This window comes from Myxocyprinus asiaticus, chromosome 29, assembly GCF_019703515.2.
Source record: "Myxocyprinus asiaticus isolate MX2 ecotype Aquarium Trade chromosome 29, UBuf_Myxa_2, whole genome shotgun sequence".
NCBI classification, from domain to species: Eukaryota; Metazoa; Chordata; class Actinopteri; order Cypriniformes; family Catostomidae; genus Myxocyprinus; species Myxocyprinus asiaticus.
In genome coordinates this window covers 13,403,861-13,424,184 of record NC_059372.1, presented here as the reverse complement: position 1 = coordinate 13,424,184, position 20,324 = coordinate 13,403,861, and the positions used below count along the sequence as shown (strand labels likewise).

At 38.4% G+C, this 20,324-nt stretch overlaps 1 protein-coding gene across 3 annotated transcripts in view; it reads left to right on the top strand.

The window, feature by feature from the left end:
- Nucleotides 1-18,521, top strand: part of LOC127419901 (inactive dipeptidyl peptidase 10-like) — an 85,356-nt gene extending 66,835 nt beyond the window's left edge. For all 3 annotated transcript variants that reach the window (XM_051661711.1, XM_051661710.1, XM_051661713.1), the window contains 10 exons: nucleotides 3,546-3,664; nucleotides 3,752-3,799; nucleotides 6,515-6,613; nucleotides 7,085-7,151; nucleotides 15,820-16,014; nucleotides 16,332-16,386; nucleotides 16,860-16,959; nucleotides 17,066-17,124; nucleotides 17,237-17,309; nucleotides 17,397-18,521. In XM_051661711.1, coding sequence (XP_051517671.1) covers nucleotides 3,546-3,664; nucleotides 3,752-3,799; nucleotides 6,515-6,613; nucleotides 7,085-7,151; nucleotides 15,820-16,014; nucleotides 16,332-16,386; nucleotides 16,860-16,959; nucleotides 17,066-17,124; nucleotides 17,237-17,309; nucleotides 17,397-17,614 — 1,033 coding nt within the window. In that variant the 3' untranslated portion in view covers nucleotides 17,615-18,521. The remainder of the gene's footprint in view (nucleotides 1-3,545; nucleotides 3,665-3,751; nucleotides 3,800-6,514; nucleotides 6,614-7,084; nucleotides 7,152-15,819; nucleotides 16,015-16,331; nucleotides 16,387-16,859; nucleotides 16,960-17,065; nucleotides 17,125-17,236; nucleotides 17,310-17,396) is intronic.
- The last annotated feature ends 1,803 nt before the right edge of the window (nucleotides 18,522-20,324 follow it).

Here is a 20,324-nt window from a genome sequence, read left to right as displayed (position 1 = left end):
CGGACATGATCTTCCAATGGCCGGTCCCCTTGGGTGAGGAGAATTCGGACAGCCCCTAGATCCATTTGTGGGGTCAGTTCTTCTGTAACGACAAGCAGAGATGAGATGAGAGACGATGGATCTACATGCAGGCTTTTTAATGGAGATGATGAAGAAGGTGAATACAAATAACATGGAGCAATACAAAGAACTCAATGGTAACATTAACACATAAGGAAAAAGGACTGACAAGGGAGAATGGAAGTGAGGGCATATATATATACACACAGAGGACTGATGAGGGAACAGGGAACAGGTGAGGAAGATGGGGAACGGATGGCTGTGATGAGGGCAGTGCAACATGGGAATAGTAGTATGGGGCAAACTAACAACAGAAGACAATAACCATGTCAAAATAAGAGTCCTTATGAACAGAAAGGTGACAAACTGTGACAAATACATTTTCTAAATCAAAATGTGTATTTGTGTATTTAACATTAGTTAATGCACTATGAACTAACAATGAACAATTGCATTTTTATTAACTACCAATAACAAAGATTTATAAATGCTGTAAAAATTATATTGTTCATTGTTAGTTCATGATACCTAATATATTAACCAGTGGAAACTTCTTGTAAAGTGTTACCATAAATTCTGTAAAAGTATTGTTCATTTGTAGATCATGTTAACTAATGCTGTTAACTAATGGTAACGAATGGAACCTTAATGTAAAGTGTTACCAATATTTCATATTTGTATTTATTTGATAAGTATCTACACTACCGTTCAAAAGTTTAGGGTCACTTACTCATTCTTTATTTAAAAAAAAAAAAAACAATTCACATTTTAGAATAATAGAAAGTCATCACAACTATGGAATAATAGAAATGGAAATATGGGAATTATGTTGTGACTAAAAAATCCAAAATAAATCAAAACTATGTTATATTTTAGCATCTTCAAAGTGGCCACACTTCTTGAGATACCACCCTGGGATGCTTTTTAAACAGTACTGAAGGAGTTCCCATCTATATGCTGGGCACATAGTGGCTGTTTTTCTTAATTATTTGGTCCAAGTCATCCGTTTCAAAAGCTTTTTTTTTTTTAAATAAAATTTTAGTTCTGTAATTAAATAAATTAATATGTTGGCACAATTATATTTTGTCTACAAAACTAATTTCAAACATTAAAGCATATGCCTTCAGATCAAAAGGTTTTTAAGATCATGAGAAACATTTCAGGCAAGTGACCCCAAACTTTTGAACAGTAGTGCATGTTTAGAAGTGGAATAATAATAAATTGTTATGGGCCCTATTTTAAGAGTGCTAGTGCTAAGCGCAGCGGTATGCCATAAGTCATACATGCAAAGTCAATGGCCATGGCCTGGAAGATTTGGTACTTTCGTGCAAGCATGCGCTAAGTCTAGGCGCAAGTGGGTTTGTTGAATGTCAGGCATATTTCTGTAACAGTGACACGTTCCTTTTATATGCATGGAAAATGTGGTTCTCATCAGGATTTGAATTTACGCTCCATTAAATTGTAGAGAATGTAAGTATTATTAATCATTTTCATCTACTGATACACAAATCATGGCAATAAATTCTGTAATAATATTGGAACGCACTTCACTTCTACCGTCTGATTTTGATTTTGAAAAATTAAATTCATTTATTGAAACAATAAAAAATTAAACCAGAATTATATCTCAATTCAAATTACACTTCAAACGAAGTTATAATCAAAATAATGAAGTGGTCAAAAAAAAAAAAAAACATACCTAATCCAAACATTTTACTCTCTCAAACTTCTTCCAGCGGCCCCTTTTGCAGTGACTTCACTCTAAATCACTCTACAACAACAGGTAGTAGTAATAATAATTGAAAAATAAACCATGACCTAAAGATAGTTAAACACAAATCTCATAAATATTTGCTTCATAAAATGACTACAACAGTGATCTTCATGGACATAATTTGATGTTCCACTATATTTTCAGAGTTTGGACATGGACTTTATTACCACCTGCTGGTGGAATCTCCAAACTTGTAGGAATGTAGGAACTGAGTTTAGACTTGCAAACCTACATGCTTTTGAAATATCTTAGCGCAATGAACTATTTCTCAGGAAATTAGCAAATTGCGCTTTGCGCCACTTCATTACCATACAGTATACCTACAGTTTGCACGCATACACCCTACAGATAGCGCAAACACACTCACCCACACCCACTTGTGCTTTGCGCTCTCACAAAAATTGGATAAGATGTTGCGCTTTGCAAAAGCCCATTTTCTTACTTTGGTGAGTCGCTTATTTTGTCAAACGAGGTTGCTGTTTATAGCTAGATCTGGTTCAAAGCCACTTACAGTGCATTCAAGGTATAGGTACATTTTATCATTGTACTGTAAAAATGTTTTGTGAAAAATTTACTTCATGTGATAATTTTTCTTCATTTTTATTAATCTGCCTAAATCAACCTGAAAAATTAGGTTACACCAACAAAACTAAGTTTTAACAAAAAATCTCAATATGTTTGAGGGAACAATTGCAGGTTATCACTTTTCTCAGTGTAGGGGTGTTCCCTGGGAATTGAACACATGACTGTGATGAGGAGGAAGGCGGGGCCGGGCCGTGAGGACACATGGCTGACCCTGGATCAGGCTAATCAGCCGGGAGGGGGATAAAGACGAGCCGGAGGCACCAGTTCGAGAGAGAGAGAGAGAGAGAGAGATGCACACGGCCGCGTTGCATGAGTGTCTGCGTTTGCTTATGTTTGTTTTATGTTGAGTTTTATCATTAAACTTTATGTTGACTGTTTAATTGGTACCCGCCTCCTCCTTGCCCATCCCTTACCCTGTTACAATGACCTTAGCGGTGCTAGTGCATTGCTTTACCAGTAATAAGAGCTATATGAACTCATATTGTTATAATCAAGTAAAGACTGCCTGTGTATTTCTGAACAAATTAGATTGTGGCTGAGATGTATTTTGGGGACATTTCGTTGGGGACATTTTGCCGATGAGGTGTTTTCCCCTCTGGTGAGCTCCAGGCAAGAAGCCAAGCTAATTCATTTAACAGAAATGGCAGCTTTCGAGAGAGAGAGGAAGTGGCTCATAAGGATTTAAAGAATGTTCTCTAACATTTGATTCATGCTTTAAGCCTCTCAGTTGCTCTCCCTGGGCCATAAGTTCTCATAGATTTTTTATTGTGACCCTCCAAGCAATATGGAGAGAAGGCAAAGTTCCAGCATTAGGCTTAAAGCAAGAGAATAATGGAATAGTAGCTCAGCTATTGTATATCAAATACTTGAAATTCAAGGGTCAGTTCACCTACACATCATTTACTAACCCTCATGTTGTTCTGAACCCATAAGACGTTTTTTTCTTAAAACATACGAACAAAAAATGCTCACGTGGCCTTTTCCGTACAACAAAAATATATAGTGACCAGGAGCAGTCAATCACCAAAAAGCACTTTAAAGGTATTCCATAAGACTTGTGTGACTGCATATATTCCAAGTCATGCAACAGTGATGTCATATAATAAAATGTGTTTTTGTTGACTAGCGTGGAGCTCGGAGGAGTATTTCAACGCCAATGTCTGACGTGCAACCTCTTTGAACAATGCAACTTCTACACAGCAGACTTCAGCCCCAATCAGACATACTTCACCCTCTACTGCCTGGGTAAGAGCTCACACAAATGCACATGCATGCACAGATACAGGTGCACAGGTGTCTCACCACTTTCATATCTCACTCATATTTTTGCAGGTCCAGGAGTCCCAAAAGTGACCATTCACAGCACAAGCGATCCTTCTAGTGAGTAGGATGTAGTATCTTTCTCATTAAGAATCTTTATGGGGTCAGCTGCGTCTGGCTATAAGAAAGAAATGAAAGCTCCTCTTGCTAAAACTTTGAAATTAACAGTATCATTATTAGTGCTTACTAAGGCAGGCATCACTCTTGCTATTGCTCAAATAGGATAAGGCATTTTAAGAAATCCCTAACCCTAGGAAGGTTACCCTTTGGTAACTCATCCTGCACTGTTTGTGGCAGAGATCCTAGAGGTGCATAGAGTAAAGGCAAACAAAGGCAACCATGCTCCCCAGTGGCAAGCTGCTGATTTTGTTAAAAAGGGAGGTGCCGCACAAGGCACGGTACAGAGAAAATCCAGATCAAGCTTGGCAAGCAGCTAAAATTTCCTACCAAGGTTGCCATTACCTAATTGAGGCCAGATGTAGTGTTGTGGTCAACTTCAGCTAGGTAAATAGTAATGATTGAGCTTACTGATCCATGGGAACTTCTATGAGAGGAAGAAGCTAAAATATGCTCATCTTGTCGCAGAGTGCAGGGAAAATGGACAGAGGACTGCCACCTACCCTGTGTAGGTTGGGTGCAGAGGATTTATGGGAACATCAGTGCAGCACCTATTTAGAGACATTGGCATCATAGGAGCAGCTTTAAAAAGTATTTGAAGGAATTGGCAGAGGAAGCTGAGAAAGGGAGTTTCTGGCTATGGTTAAGAAAGAAGGACAAAAAGTGGGGGGTTCAGAAGTAGGAAACTGAGGAACCTGGGTGATATGTGGTGAGGGCTTGTGTTGAGGTAGTATGCCATATGGAACCGGTGGCACTGAGTTACCAAGTGATATGGTGCCAGTGCCAGTAGGGCACTGAGTACACATTTCGGTGCCAGTTGGCCAACGGGCTGACGCATATGTTCGTGTCGAGGTATTATGGCATATAGAAGTAATTTGTGAAAGAAGGATGTCTGGATGGGAAGACAAAGATAAGAGGTGTTGGAGGGGATCCGGTGTCCAGCTGTGGGGGTGGCAGGGAGACGTCCCTGACCAATGCCCAACCACCAGGAGATGTTCCGGTATTAATGGGACAAAACATTGAAGATAGATGGCTCCCAGCTGATGACCCCGCAGCTGGGCAGAAGGCACTGCTGGAGGTGCGGCAGGCAATAATGCCCAGCAGGTTATTACAGGTGCATCTGTTTAGAAGAAGAAGCCTTTATTTTTTGTCCCACATTATACATTTTGAACATACACAGTGAAATTCTTTTTTTTTTTTTTTGCATAACCCAGCTAAGCTGGGGTCAGAGTGCAGGGTTAGCCATGATACAGCGCCCCTGGAGCAGATAGGGTCAAGGGCCTTGCCCAAGGGCCCAACAGTGGCATCTTGGCAGTGCTGGGGCTTGAACCCCCAACCTTCTGGTCAGTAACCCAGAGCCTTAACTGCTGAGCCAGCGCTTATTACAGTATGTGAACATGTTGAGATTTAGGCACATAATATTTACTATACATGTGGCCTGCCATGCAGAGAAAAAAAAATCAGGCATATACTGTATGCTTGCTCTTGAGACGCTTAAATAATAATAAATAAATATATTGGCATTCTTTAAAAAATACCTCAAATTAAAAAACACCTTGCCTGACCAACACAAAACAGGTGTTGTTTTAAAGCTTAGAAGCTGGACTTTACAGTGCTCATAGGCAAAAAAGACCAACTCTTAACAAGTGCGTTTTCATTTGCTGACTAAGTAGAAGTGTTACGTTTATAATAATTTACTGTACACCATACTGTCAAACTTCATACAGATTGAACATTTCTCGAATAAAATACAAACTTATTGTTTCATTCACAGACCAAATTTTTGGAGAGGTGTTCTTTTTAAAGTGTAAAAATATAGTCCTGAATATTATTGCCGAGCTTCATCCTTTATGTTATAAGCTTAAAGGGATAGTTCACCCAAAAATGAGAATTCTCTCACTATTTACTCACCCTCATGCCATCCTAGATGTGTATGACTTTCTTTCTTCTGCAAAACACAAAATACATTTTTTAGAAAAATATCTCTGCTCTGTAGGTCCAAACAATGCAAGAGAATAGGTACCAAAACTTTTAAGCTCCAAAAGGACATAAAGGCAGCATAAAAGTAATCCATAAGGCTCCAGTGGTTAAATCTGTGTCTTCAGAAGCGATATGATAAGTAAGGGTGTGAGACAGATCAATATCAAAGTCCTTTTTTTACTATAAATCTCTCACTTTCTCTAAACTTTCACATTCTTCTTCTTTTGTTTTTGGCAATTTCCATTCTTTGTGCATATCGCCACATACTGGGGCAGGGAGAATCATTTACAGTAAAAAAAAAAAATAATAATAATAAAAAAAAGGACTTAAATATTGATCTGTTTCTCACCACACCTATCATATGGCTTCTGAAGATATATATTTAACCACTGGAATCTTATGGATTACCTTTATGCTGCCTTTATATGCTTTATGGACCTTTAAAGATCTGGACACAATGGATCTACATAGCTTAAATATTCTTCTAAAAATTTTCGCTTGCATTCAGCTGAAGAAAGAAAGTTTGACACATCTGGAATGGCATGAGGGTGAGTAAATGATGAGAGAATATTCATTTTTTGATGAACAATCTATTTAACATTTTGAATACTACAATGTGTGATTAGATAATTCTGGTTTAATGCCAAGAATTAATTCCATTTGCATGTGCACTCACAGGATATACAGTGGTGGAAGACAACAGCCTCCTTGCAATGTCTCTTGAAACCAAGCGCCTTCCTGAGACAATTTTCCAGACCCTTTCCTCCAACAACAATGGTAAAGATCTCCCTTAAATATCTGATTGCATTCTTCTTCCAGCATAAATTGATCTCAACCTTTTTAAAAGCCAACTACATTTAAGAATCAATGAGATAAATGTTCAGTTTTGCTAATTGGATCCTCACAGCTGCAAGGCTGCTGTACCATTTAGCGCCTCTTTTAGGGGGCGTAAAGACCATTGCAGCATGAGTATGTGTGTGTTTGTTTGTGTAAGGGTGTAAGGAGAGGTTTACATATGTACATTGGTGTATAAATTGAACATGCATTGCACATGGGGCCCCCAGACTGTTTGTGTGTGTGTGTGTGTATGTGTGTACTGTTTGCTAGTAAGTGTGTTATACCCCAACAGGCTCATGGGAGCTTATTTGCTAGTGGTTAGAATATTGATGAGCTCACACATAGACTTCCTCACAGTATGGTACAGTAAGAACAGCAGTTTGCTAACTCTGCCTTTGTGAATAATTACAGGCCTAGATGTGAAGATGTCGTTGCCTCCTGGGCACGAGGGAAATCTGCACCCTCTCCTTATTATCATGTAAGTGTCTCCCTGCACTTCACCAGCGCCTGTATCATTTTATTAGTGCTTGAAAGGCAGCACTCCATTGATATTCCTTCATCAATCTGGGGTTTAGGGGTTTTTAAATATCCAGAAGCATTACACTTCTGAAATTAATTCAGCTCAAATTGCTTAACATATAGACTCCGATGCAACTTTGTTTTGCACTGATTGCTTAAAGGAATATTGTGGGTTCAATACAAGTTAAGCTCAATCGACAGCATTTGTGACATAATATTGATTACCACAAAAAATAATTTTGATTCAGCCCTTTTCTTTAAAAAAAAGCAAAAATCGAGGTTACAGTGAGGCACTTACAATGGAAGTGAATGGGGCCAATTTTCAGAGGGTTTAAAGGCAGAAATGTGAAGCTTTTAATTTTATAAAAGCACTTACATTAATTCTTCTGTTAAAACTCATGTATAATTTGAGCTGTAAAGGTGTTTAAATCGTCATTTTAATAGTCATTTTAGGATTTGTTGACATTACATCATCATGTTAACGAAGCATCACACTAAAATCATGTTAAAACACATATTGTTTACACCTTGTGGCTATACTTTTGAAATAGTGAGTATTTTCACATTTATAGATTGGCCCCATTCACTTCCATTGTAAGTGCCTCACTGGATCCCAGATTTTTGCTTTTTTTAAAGGAAAGAAGGGACGAGTGGTAATCAATAATATGCCACAAATACTGTTGATTGAGCTTAACTTATATTCCTTTAAGCAGTATTTCTATCTTGTTTTCCAGTAAACATATCTAAACATCTTTAAATCAAGATACTTTTATTTTATACAAGATATTATGATTTTGTTTTTTGTTTTTTTCAGAGAATAGCCTATATCAATTCACCCCTAAATTTTGAATTAAGGTTATTTTTCTTACCCCATTGGCAAATTGTAAGATTAAAGGTGCTGTTTAGCGTTCTGAAGCTTTCACGTGACTGAGCCGTTGAATTAGCCACGCCCCTCATTCCAAAACCCCACCCTCCAAAGATAATTTTGAGACTAAAACACAGCAAAACAGCAGCATTGTTTGTTCCTGTGGCTGTCAAATTCAACATTGGCACAATAGCGCCATCAACTACAAACATTATGAATCATAGCCTCAATAGCCTAGTTTCCATCCACTTTTTGCACTATTTTATAATTGACAAAGTGAAAATGCGTTAAAAAAGTTTGGGAAATTTGCCGTCTTCTGCCTGTTTCCATTCAAATGGCCTTTTTTCGATAAAAAACACTTTGCTGCATACGTTTTGTTTATCGCAAAAGAAATCTGCCCTTAAGCTGTTTCCATACAGAAATGTGTGTTTATCGCTAATTGTGTACCTAATTTTTTTTCCTCCGAAGTTTTGGTAAAATGGGGAGAGTATTGACACAATTCAATGAAATTAGCCAGCATACTGTCATTTTAATTTCACAGATAAATGTAATCAGAAAACAAGGAATTGCAATCAGAAGGGAACAGCTGCCCTTCTGATAGGACTGTAATATTGGTCCTGATGTTGCGCCTATCGTAGGTTCCGACTTGAAAGCGAATCGTCATGTGCCTGTTCAAGCTGGCAACCTGCACTAATTAGTGGGGGAAACTTTCAATCTTAGTATAAGGACCATCCATCGATGTGTATATGTTGTGTGCACAGCTATTAAAGAAATATTGATGCGTGTAATATCAGGGTTTACATATGATACATTCCTGATATTCAAAAGGCTATTTTGAACAATCATTTAATCTAAAGCATTGCCATCACAACTGCATTATGTCCTGCATATTTGTCCAGCAACTTTTAATGACCAGCTGAACTTGATTGTCATCTCAAATTAATTTTAGTGTCATAATGCAATTTACATTATCTGAAGAAGCTCAGCAAATGCGATCAGAGGTAAAGAGGGTTAGATTTAAAATATTTAAAAGTTTTAAAATGTTCAAAAGCTCGTTTTCTGAAAGTGAACTCCGCATTGGACAAATAGTTCTGATAGTTTATAGTCTTGAAAAAAGTGTAGAACATTCTGAGAATGTTATTCAGCCAAATTTTTTTGTCTACAGAACAAAGTAAGGCTAATTTAAGTTTGTGTAAAGAAAAGGCATAGGCCTATATGGGTCTAAAAATATTATTTTTATTTAGTTTGGTAATTAGTTATTTTAATTTAACGCTTTATTCATTTGGTAATTTATTTGATTTAATACAGGGAATTTTGCTGGCATATTTTCAAAAGTAAACTAAATAATAATTTAATAGATTTGTGCTGTGTTCGTTTTCCAAAACAGCACACTGAAGCTTTTTTCCTAGTATTGTGTATTTATTTTTTAATTTAAAACATCTTTGTGCATAGAAATGACATGTTTTTTGTTTTTTTTTGTAGTGTGGGCTAATTCCATGACTGCCATCTATTATTTTGAATGGTGTGGAAAAGCAACTTATAAATAAATGGATGGCTACCGTGATTAAATTAATCACAAACAGTGGCCATTAATTTGTTTTCCGTGCACTTGTCGATGACAGGTGCATGATACAAGATATTTGTGTTGGCACTCCTGAAAGTTTCATGTATGCAGGATCGGATCTGTGCTGTGCTGTTAAGATCAGTTCATAATCACGTACAATAAAAAAAAAATATTTTGTGACATTATATTTTTGCATTAATGCCAATTTTCTCAACAAAAAGTGTTTCCAAACCAGTTTTTCGCAACATTTGAGGTACCGACATAGAGTTTCTGCGCTAGAGTTAAATGGAAAAATATTATGTCGACACTTGTGAAATTTTAGCGATAATTTATGTTTCCATCAGCTTTATTTTGATGCGCTAAAACTTTTTTCGCAACAAATCCTTGGATGGAACAGGCAGATCCACAGCTGTCACAGAGACCGTTGAGATATCTCAGGACACTTATTTCATTAATATCGTTTAGGAAGTAGGAACATTTTTTGCATACTTTTCCATGAAAAAATCACTTACAGCACCTATAAGATCAAACAACAATTTGCCAATGAGGTAAGAGAACTAGAAAGAAAAAGGTAAGGTAGGAAAAAGCTTAAAATAAATGAAAATAAAGATAATTTCAACCTTAGGTGTGCTATGTATTTTTTTGGATTTTTATAAACTTCATATTTAATTACACTGATAGAATGTTCAGCATTCAGCATGTAACCCACAGGGATGACGTTTTTGTAATTTGCATACCGAATTGTAATTGGTCTTGTCTTCCTTGCATATATTTAAACATTTATAGCCTTTACAGTGCACAGTGACAGATAGAAAGATGTGTGCTGTGTGTTAGAAGAACAATGTCAAAGTGGCTCTGATGCAGCATTTTAAGAAACTAAAGCTAAAAATTACCTTGAACACTATTATTTTCTTGCCTTGCAAGCTCTGGTATATCCTTCAGGAATTGTAAATCCTGTTAAGACACTCCTCTCCCTTGCCGCAGTTGGTTAGGCTACATGATTTATGAATGCTGCTCTATTAATAAGCAATATGTAGATGGTTGATTGAGATGCAAGGAGTGATCATCAAGTGTGAACTAATCTAAAGAATGAAGGTCGGATGCCATGCGAGGTTCGGACGTGTGAGCGGTGAGCTCTGCGCCCTTTGCTAGTTTTAATACTTTTTGTGTCATAAACCAGTGAGATTCGATACACCCTGTTCCATAACTGTTCTATGAAGACAATATGTCAAAGAATTCAAAATACTCAAGCTCTGGAGACATTAAAAGACACTTACGTACGTGCTCAAGCTGAAGCCCCTGAGCAACAGGCCAGAAGCCCGGGACTCAATTTGGACAGTGCAGTGAAAGAGACTCAGCATCAACTGTTGAACATGTCGGCAATGCTGGCGAAGGTCATTGCGGACTTGGAGGATCTTGCTGTATTACGTCGATCGATCACTACCATGGAGACAAAATTCACTGAGTTGGTTACAAGAATGGTGGATGTTGAGAAACGTATCGATTATCTGGAGTCATCGGAGAGAGAATTAGCTGCTAATCTGCTAGCGACCAAGGCGGACTTGTAACGCATTTAGGAAAGGATGGAAGACCTTGAGAATCGTAACCGGCGAAACAACGTCCGAATTGTTGGAATTCCTGAGTGAACAGAGGGTCAGAATATGGTGGAATTTCTGGATGGGCTCTTTCTGAGTCTGCTCGACATAACAGGCCATAAACTGGAAATCGAGCGAGCTCACAGGGTTCCGGCTCAGCGATCCACTGAGGGAGACAGGCCCCAGTCAATTCTGGCCAAATTTCTGAGATCATCCAATAAAGATCTTGTGTTACACGAGGTGAGGAGTAAAGGAAGGCTTTCTTGGAAGAACCACAGCATTTTCTTGCGAATTCGCCAAGAGAGAAACGTGATCGATTCAAGGAATGCAAGAAACTCTTACATCAACGGAAGGTCGCTTTTGCACTGATGTTCCCGGCCAAAATGAGAATAGATATTAAGGATGGCCACAAAATATTTACATGCCCACAGCAAGCAATGTCCTTCATAAAGTCAATGACTGAGTAAGTTATTTGTGGTTCTCATGTTGCAGCCGAGTGGGCCTGACTCACTGAACATTCACTTGACTGTCCGAGGAAGCTGAGCGCCTTTTTTGTTTCTTTTTGTGCTGGTTCCGCCTAGCAGCTGGAGTTTGTTTTGTGTAGTAACACTCCTTCGGGACAGTGTTGTGGATGAATTGGCATGTTCTTTGTGCTTAAGCCTCCTATTGGCTGGAGTTTGTTTTATAGATTTTCTTTTGCTATGTAATTCTGTCTCACAGAATTTGTATAGAAACACCGGACTTGAGCAATCCGATGGCAAAATAGTCGCGGGGGCTCTCACAGGCATACATTAACTGTTTGAGTATAGAAGGATGTACGCTGGTTGGGGTTAATATGCACATTTTTCTTTTTTCTGTTTGTTTGGTTCTGGGGGAAGTTCGGAGTTTGATTGTTGCACTAGTGTTGGAATGTGGTCTTTAGAATTTTGTTTTTGACACACAATCTATTTTTTCTAATATGTCAAAATGTCAAATGTTAATATGAGTGGACTGTCTCTCTCCACGTGGAATGTGAATGGGTTGGGGTACCCCATAAAAAGAAGGAAGGTTATTTATTTTCTTAAACGAAAGAAATATGATATATTGTTTCTTCAAGAAATGCATCTTTCCCCGTAGGAAGCTGAAAAAGTTGGGAAGATATGGGGTTGGCATGTTTTCTTTAGTGTTGGCTCAAGTATGAGCAGGGGAGTCATTACATAAATGTTAAAGGCTGAAATCAATGTTTATATGGAGACTAACTGGTCCTCAGTATCCTCTGTGGGTGTGGCTTGGGAGGCACTTAAGGTAGTTCTTATGGGTTTGATAATATAGTATGCCTCATTCATCAAAAAATCCAAAGCGCGAGAACTCGTGGAGTTGAAACGGAATATTAAATGTGCCGAGGCAGAGCTGAAGCGCCGAATGTCGTCTGATGGCCTCAGAGAATTGACCCGATTGAAATACAGATATAATACTATTTTGTCGCAGAAGGTGGAGTTTTGGCTATTCAGGGCAAGACAGTCATACTTTGAGTCGGGGGACAAAGCAGGAAAACTTCTGGCTAGATATATAAAGCAGAGAGAGTCTTTTTCTACCATTCCCTCAGTGAAATCTGCTGGTGGTGAAATTTGTATCTTGGCCATTGATATTAATAATGCTTTTATAGAATTAAATCTTGATCTCTATAGTTCCACGTCTTCGTCTACTGATGGAGATATTAGAAACTTTGTTGAACTATTAGAACTCCCTAAACTGACGACTGAGCAAAAAAATTCTCTTGATTCTGAGAAAACCTTGGAGGAGCTTGGTGAGGTTATTAAGGCCTTGCCTACAGGCAAGGCTCCGGGGCCAGATGGCTTTGCCACTGAGTTTCTTTAGATCTTATGCTACAGAATTGGCTCCACTTTTGCTAGAAGTTTATATGGAATTATTAAAGAATGGAAAGCTTCCGCCAACCATGATGCAAGTCTGGATCAGTCTGATTCTTAAAAAGAACAAAGATCCAAGTGAGTGTAAGAGTTACCGTCCAATTTCCCTGATCCAGCTAGACGTTAAAATATTGTCAAAAACTTTGGCTAATCGATGAAGTAAAGTTATGACATCTCATATACAAATTGATCAGGTGGGGTTTATTCGGGGCTGCAGCTCTTCTGATAACATTAGGCATTTCATCAATATCATGTGGTCAGTGGCGAATGATCAGACTCCGGTCACTGCCATCTCACTTGACGCTGAAAAGACGTTTGTTATGGTAGAATGGAATTACCTTTTTAAAATTTTGGAAATGTATGGGTTTGGGAGTACATTTATTGGATGGATTAAGTTACTTTATAGACTCCCGGTAGTGGCGGTGCAAACAAATGGATTTATTTCAGATTATTTTACCGGCAGGGTTGCCCTCTTTCCCCATTATTGTTCTGTCTTGCCCTTGAACCATTAGCAGCTGCGATAAGAAAGGAAGATGATTTTCCAGGGGTGGTGGCGGGAGGTGTGGTGCATAAGCTTTTGCTTTACACATGATATTTTATTATTCGTCTCTGACCCCACTAGATCTATGCCTTGCCTCCACAGAATTATTAATTCTTTTCTAAGTTCTCAGGATACAGTCAATTGGTCTAAATCCGAAGCTTTGTCTCTGACAGCGTACTGCCCGGTAACGGCTTTCCAGCCGGGTGCCTTCCAGTGGCCCAAACAGAGCATTAAGTATTTGGGTATTTTATTCCCAGCAAATTTGTGTGATTTAGTCAGAGTTAATTTTGACCCTTTAATAAAAAGGATTTCGAGCGATGTGGACAGGTGGGCTTCACTACATTTATCTATGACTGGGAAGGTTAATGTTATAAAAATGAATTGTATTCCAAAATTCAACTACCTACTACAGTCTCTCCCCTCTTTTATTTTAAACAATTTGATAGTATAGCTAAATCCTTTATCTGGAATGGTATCTCAGATGCATATTAATAAGTGACACAGGCCAATTGACAAAGGTGGGTTAGGTCTCCCCAAGATTTTGCTTTACTATTATGCTTTTGGTCTCAGACATTTGGTGCATTGGTCGCTTCCACCTGAGAGAGCCCCTACATTGCTCTTTGTTGAACAGGAGGTCCTTGCCCCTATCTTGTCATTGCAAAGTCTTTCTACCAAGCTGCCTGGAGAAGTAAAGACATATCCCGTTATCTCGCACATGCATTTAGTGTGGACAAAAGAGTCCCGCCTGTTCAATTCAGACATTTACCTGAACGTTGCCGCAAGTATTTGGTTAAACGCTAAATTGGGCATTAACAAGTCCCCTTTCTGCTGGACAGAATACATAAAACAAACACATAAAAACTGGGTCCTTACCAGTGTGATGATTGGCAGGAAGGTGATTCTTGGGGGATGGAAGTCAGCTGGTGCGTCATCATTTCATGAGTGGTGCACCGAGTTGGGCAAAGTGGCTCTTTTGAAAAGTTGATTCTGTGTTTTCATGTGTTGTTTGTCTTTCATTTGAGTTTGGAATCAATAAAAAATAGTTAATGACAAAAAAGAAAAAAAGAATGAAGATCAGTGTGCTTATGTCTTATCACTGACTCCAAGTCTCTCTCCCTCTTCTGTCCATCCATCCATCCATTCATCCATCCTTTATACCTACCTTCCTTCCTTACTTCCATCCGCCCTTCCTTCCTTCCTTTCTCCCTTCCTTTTTTCCTTTCTTCCTTCTATCCATCCTTCCACTCTTCCCTCCTTACTACTTTCCTTTCTACCTACCTTACTTCCTTACTTCCACCCGCCCTCCCTTCCTTCCTTTCTCTCTTCCTTCCTTCCTTCCTTCCAACCATCCATCCATCCATACATCATTCCTTCCTTCCTTCCTTCTATCCATGCTTTGACTCTTCCCTCCTTACTTTGTTCCTTTCTACCTACCTTCCTTCCATCCACCTTTCCTTCCTTCCTTTATCCCTTCCTTTTTTCCTTCCTTCCTTCCTTCCAACCATCCATCCATTCTTCCTTCCTTCCTTCCGTCCTTCCTTCCAACCATCCATCCATCCATCATTCCTTCCTTTCTTCTGTCCATCCATCCATCCATCCATCCATCATTCCCTCCTTCCTTCCTACCTTCTTTCCTTCTGTCCATCCTTCCTTCCTTCCTTCCTTCCTTCCTTTTAACCATCCATCCTTCCTTCCTTCATTCCTTCCTTCCTTGCTTCATTCCATCCACCCTTCCTTCCAACCAACCACTCTTTCCTACTTCCTTTCGTCCATCCATCCATCCGCCCTTCCTTCATACCTTTTTCCTTCCTTTCTACCTTTTTTACTTTCTTCCTTTCCTCCATCCTACCCTTCCTACCTTTCTTCCTTCCATCCATCCATCCATACACTCTTCCCTCCTTACTTGATTCCTACCTACCTTCCTTCTCTCCTTTCTCCCTTCCTTTTTCATTCCTTCCTTCCTTCTTTCCTTCATTCCATCACCCTTCATTCCTTCCTTTCATCATCCATCAATCCATTCATCCCTTTTTTCATCCATCCATTCAATCATCTATCAATTATTCCTTTCTTTCCCTTTCTTCCATCCATCCATCCATCCATCCTTCCTTCTGTCCATCATTTTATCCACTATCCTTTCTCCCCTCTGCCCCTGTAGTGATGGTATTCCTGGCAGGCAGTCGGTAACTGAGGAGTTTACCCTGGGCTGGCCGGAGGTTTTGTCTAGCCTGCACGGAGTAGCGCTGGCCTGGATAGACAGCAGAAACAGTGTCCCTCTGGGACAGAAAAGCAGCACCCTGGACCCTCGTAAGCTGGGTTCCCTCCGCATTAAAGACCAGCTTGGAGTTGTAGAGTGAGTCTGTCTCAAATTTATTAAGAATAATTTATGACAGAAAAATGATTTGAAATCAAAAGTGGCAAAGGAAATACCTCATTAGTGATTCTTAAAGAAAATAATTCATGCATTAAACCAGAGTTTTTCTTTCATATTTTGTTGAAAGCTTGGTTTGTGCTAATTTAATCTAAACCTTCTTCTTGCTCAAGGCAGGAAACAGTGTTTATATCTCAGCACAGAGTTAATACACTGGTTGCTTTTAAGGCACCTGCTATTTATCATGACTCATAAATGCCATCTGTATTAAAAAGAGAACTTTGCCTGTCTCATTGCAGGTGGTTCATGCAGTTGCCATACATTGATGGGAGAAGAATTGCTGTTTATGGAAAGGTAAAATATCTGTGAGAAAATTTATAATTTTGCCTCTAACATCTGATTGGACAAGCCAGATTCAAAGGCTTTATATAATAATTAAAATATGCATGTAACTGCATGCCAATTGAATTCTAGATTTATGTTAAACTATGTTATTAAACCATGTTACTATTTATGCTTGACTGTTTTATGTTAAGTTTCTACATTGCAACCTTAAACAGACTAATGAATTACATTACTTGACAGAAGAATTGTTTATTGTGATGATTAATAATGATAATAATGCATTTCTTAGTTTTTGAGCATTTGTGTCATATTGTTGTTGACACTGTTTTATACATAACAATAAGCTACAAGAGGCCATTAATTTGACCAAAAACTCTTCTTAATCACTGTAATGCTCTGCCATCTACCAAACCAAACCCTCTATATATTGAATCAGGCCTCCATTGCAAAGCTCTGACATCATATTTAATTTGTCCTTGCAGGGATTTGGTGGTTATTTAAGTTTAAAGATGTTGACAACAACTGATCAGATATTCAAGTGTGCTGCCGTCATGGCCCCTATCACAGATTTCAAGCTATACAGTGAGTGTCGACTTCATATCTGTGAGATGAAGCGTACAATCTGCAGTACACTATACAGTTCCTTTTCATGTTTGCATGTGAAAACGTAATCAACTTTTTTTTTCAGGTGCTGCTTTCTCAGAGAGATATCTAGGTCTCCCTGCTAAAGAGGAACATTCCTACATGGTAGAACTTTTTCATTCATAGATTTTAGTAACCAATATAAAACCTGATACCTTCACTCACCCTTGTATTCAATGAAGTAACTTAGTTACACCTAATTCTGTATTCTTTGCAGACTGCGTCTTTATTGGACGACATCCACAAACTAAAAGACGACAACTTTCTCCTTTTACATGGGACTGCAGATGGTCAGTTTTTAATAGAAAATCCCTGAAATATACATTCTTTTTGGATCTCTTGTGACTTTTTGCTTGTTTGTCTTTGTGTGTGTCTAGCGCGAGTTCATTTCCAACATAGTGCTGAATTGTTGAGTCGTCTGGTGAAGTTGGAGGCCAACTACACACTGCAGCTGTACCCAGATGAAGGTCACACCCTGAGAGCAGAGCGGAGCATCCAACACATGCATCGTACCCTCCTAAACTACCTCCACAACTGTCTCAAATATGACCCCTTTCTCAAAGCAGAGGAGGAAGAGGATGAGGAGGAAGAGTGATTTCTTCTATTGCTTTCGGTCCTCAAAGCAGCCCATGTATATCTAAGTACCGGTGTTGAACTTCAAGCTGTGTTATTTCACCAAAGGAAAAAGGAGAAAAATTGGGACCAAGAGGACCAAATCCACCAGCTATTTATTGCAGACTAGATTTTGGATTTTTTCAATATAAGACTACGACCATGTCTTGTGCCGGTATGTCCCTCCCTTGATGAATTGGAGGACAAGAGGAAGATGCAAAAACAAGCACACTGGTTCATGCAGTTTACAAGCAAAGCACATATAAATCTAAGGGCCCCATTCAATCAAAACAGATTATTCAGATTATTGGTAAAAGATGCTGCAGAGATATGTTAATCAGCCTTGATATTATAGTGCCACCTTGTAGGCAAAAAAGGAAATGCTTTACAGGGGTAGTCACCCAAAAATGAAAATTCTTTCATCATTTACTCACCCTCATGCCATCCCAGATGTGTATGACTTTCTTTCTTCTGCAGAACACAAACAAAGGTTTTTAGAAGAAGACTTTAGTGGTTAAATCCATATCTTCAGAAGTGATAAGATAGGTGTGGATGAGAAACAAATCAATATTTAAGTCCTTTTTTACTATAAATCTCCACTTTCACTTTCAGATGTGAAAGTAAAACTAAACAGGCACCACATGTGACTTTCAGATGTGAAAGTGGAGATTTATAGTAAAAATGACTTAAATATTGATCTGTTTCTCACCCACACTTATATCGCTTTTGAAGACATAGATTTAACCACTGGAGTCTTGTAGATTAGGTTTATGCTGCTTTTATCTGCTTTTGGACCCTTAGATTTCTGGTCACCATTCACTTAAAATGTTTGGACCTACAGAGCTGAGATATTCGTCTAAAAATATTTGTTTGTTTTCTGAAAAAGAAAGAAAGTCATACACATCTGGGATGGCATGAGGTTGAGTAAATGATGAGAGAAATTTCTGGGTGAACTATCCTGTAGTCTAAATAAATGTGGGATGCATCATAGATTGTAAGATTGGGAAATACAGCCTACACTAGTTAATCGAGCGATGTGTTTTTTAATGGCCAACGCCGATAACGATACGTAGAGAGCTGAGAACAGAGTGGATGAAATAATGCTGATATAAACATAATACAATTGAATGACAGCACATGAGATGTAAACAAAATTGCTGAAAATAAATTGGCTTTATACAAAGTTAACTTTATATAAACAGAAATTGATTATCCATACATAAGGCTGTCGGTTTATTTTTTAACTTCAAGGGGAGCTAACACTTCTGTATCGGCTAAGCCAGGGGTTCTCAATGGGGGCATTCAAAGGACTGAGAGCAAATTGGTAGAGAGGGGGGCTTGTCATGTTAATCAAATCTATCGTCAAGTTCCTGTTTGCATTAAAATGTTTATCTAGACTCCATTATACGGATATGCATTTGTACCGTGGTTCATCTGATTCTGAATTCTAGCGATTCATCTGAAGTATCTGGTTTAGCAGCGTCAAATAGACAGGTGAAGCCACAACCTCCTCTAATGCACATGTATGGCTCTGTACAGTAGATGGATACGGCTCAATGGACAGAGCAGCGCGAGCGCAAAGCAGGTGCGTTTTTACTCACAGACAGTCTCGAGGTCTTAAATGCGCACCTCTGATCACCGCAGCGCTGCGATAGTCAGTGAGGAGCAAGGCGCGAGACACAGAAACCATTTGAATTCAGCACAGAATTCTACATGACCACCCTTGAATTTATTGTAGTAACACTAACTCTACTTTAGGCAGAAATAGATTCATTATACATATTATCATATTACTACTTCAGCTCTATTAAATTTGTCATAGGATACATTAGGTGAGTGAGGGAATATAATAAAATTTTTTACAACTTTTAAATGTTTATATTTTGTATTTATTGTTTTTACTGTTTGTAATTACAAAAATGCCATAGTTCGTTTTATAGAAATCATGTTACATCTTACCACGGTAGTGAAGAAGACCCATGCTTCCATGTGCTTACTATGGTCTTGTTACAAATACCATTTTAAAAACTATATATATATATATATATATATATATATATATATATATATATATATATATATAAATACATTTACATTTTCATAAGGGCATATGCAAAATACACTATTTTTTTTTTTAGATGAAATAGAAATGTGTGAATCCTAAAATGAATAGGCTAAAATATTTTTGGTTCTGGTTTTGTTTGCCTTAGAATTTGGGGTAAGGGAATGAAGTAGGGGGCATTCATAAAAAAAAAAAAAAAAAGGTTGAGAACCACTGGGCTAAGCGGCCATGTTTATTGGCCAGTGCTGATAATCTAAAAATAGGCAAAAACCATCCTGGCTGATATTGATCTATCACTAGCAGATAATGTGGAAAATTTGAATATAAACTGCAACACATTATTTGATCCTGGCTCTTGATATGCATGACAAACTGGCTGCATGGTGCTGTGTACTTGTTCATAATCTCTGTGCCAAATCTAATAGAAATCTCTGATAAAAAATTTAGAAATTGCATACGGTGTGTTTTCTCAATGTACACTAGATGTCAGTAAGCAGTGTGCAGTATAACTGCACAGGCTGTCCTCAACACAAGGGTACAAAATCAGTGGCACAGTCTGTGAATCACACTGCATGTTTCTGTTTACAGACGCCTCCTATGGTCTCCAGCATACATCATAGATCTCTTTGGA